Source organism: Sarcophilus harrisii, chromosome 2, assembly GCF_902635505.1.
Source record: "Sarcophilus harrisii chromosome 2, mSarHar1.11, whole genome shotgun sequence".
In the NCBI taxonomy this organism is placed as follows: domain Eukaryota; kingdom Metazoa; phylum Chordata; class Mammalia; order Dasyuromorphia; family Dasyuridae; genus Sarcophilus; species Sarcophilus harrisii.
In genome coordinates this window covers 334,371,629-334,373,379 of record NC_045427.1, presented here as the reverse complement: position 1 = coordinate 334,373,379, position 1,751 = coordinate 334,371,629, and the positions used below count along the sequence as shown (strand labels likewise).

The window sequence follows — 1,751 nt, the reverse complement described above, 5'->3', positions numbered from 1 at the left end:
TATTAGAAATGTTAGCTTTGGCAATAAGAAAAGGAAAAGCGATTAAAGGAGAAATTAGTGAGCTCAGTAATCATAGGAAAACATGAAAAACTTGCCTTCAAATCACAAAGAGTGAAATGAGTAGATCCAAGAAAATACTGTATTCAGTAAATGCAATACTGTTTTAAGAACAACTTCAAGTGAGTAAGTCATTTTTTGAGTATTAAAATACCCAAATTTGCATCCCGAGAAAAAACTGATAAATAGAAGTATGTAAATAATGGTTTTGCATATATTTGTGTCTAATAGTAGCCATGGGGACAGAGGAGGTAGAGGAATAATTATATATATATAATATATATATATATTACTTTATTATATAATTAAAAGGAAGAGTCAGTGGTACATAATAACTACAATGTTATATAAGCAATCATGTTTTTAATCATACTATGTTATTTAAATGCCTGACTTATTCCATAGATATGCAGGAAAATAAATATTTTTAAAATTAAAAATAAATATTATTGATATTGGAAGTTTGTGAAGTAGTCATAATGACAAAATTATGGATGTTTAAAATAGTGAAGTATTTGAGAATGGACAAATAAGCTAAGATAGCTTTTCTTTCTGTACTTCATACAGACAGCCAAAGTTGAGAGTATTTAGAAGTGCTCCACTGGATCTCAGGAAACAGGAACCTGACAAAGATTTTATTAAAAAAAAAAAAAAAGAAAAAAAGAAACAAAAGAAAAGGAACAAAAAACAAAGAAAACTTAACAAAATGCAAAATTCTGTAGAGATTCCGTTTCCCAAGAGATGAAAAGGGAAGGCCCCTGAGGGAAAAGTTTGCTGAGCAGAGAAGGAAAAACCATAAACCTTGAAAAGAAGTACTTCATCTTTACTCTCCTGGGATTCAACTCCTTCTGCTCAGCAGTCAAGCATCACATACAGCTTGATCTTCTGGTTTCCCTGAAGGAGAAAGTTTGTGTCTGGACTCTTGCTTCTTTCTCTTCATTGTGCCTCTAGCACAGTAATATACAGCTGTGTCCTCAGTTGTGAGTGATTTTAGTTGCAAAGAGAACTGATTCTTCGATGTGTCTGCTGTGATGGAGATTCGGTTTTGGAAAAGAGGGTTGTAGCTTGTACTTCCACTCCAGTATCCAAGCCATACCAAGCCTTTCCCTGGAGACTGTCGGATCCAGTTCCAGTAGTAACTACTGGTAACAGAACCACCAGTGACAGAACAAGTGAGTGTAAGGGTCTCTGAGGGTCTCACAGTTCCTGACCCTGACTCCTCGAGTTGCAGGTCAGATAGGACACCTAGGAGCAAGAAGAATCACATTAAATCTTTACACTAAAATAATTTCCCCTATAAACCCATTTAAAAAAATTCTTAATCATTCTAATCCAGGACCTGCCACCAAGCAGAACAAAAAACAGAACAATTTCATGATCCTCCAGGTGAGTGGGATTTCTTGTCCAGAAACCTCCACCTCAAGATGAGAAGAGAAACTGGGCCTCCTCCACCAGAGGCTGAGATTTTACTTGGCAGCCTGAGCGTCTTAATTTGCATAGGGAGGACATTGAGGAATATAAAATGAGTTTGAGCAGGAAGTCAGATTACTTTCCTTCAAGATTTTTCTTTATTCAGTCATTAAAAGCTAGTTTAAAATATTGAAGCAAACACAGATGGGGCATCTAAGTGGTTTTAATGGATAAATCAAGCCTGTAGTCAGGAGAACTCTTCTTCCAGAGTTCAAATCTGGCTT

The 1,751-nt window shown here is 35.6% G+C and overlaps 1 gene segment (V, D, J or C); it reads right to left on the bottom strand.

The window, feature by feature from the left end:
• Nucleotides 1–410: 410 nt before the first annotated feature.
• Nucleotides 411–1,523, bottom strand: LOC111718918. The segment is given in 2 exon segments: nucleotides 411–1,302; nucleotides 1,397–1,523. Coding segments are annotated over 2 exon segments (423 nt in total).
• Nucleotides 1,524–1,751: the final 228 nt, after the last annotated feature.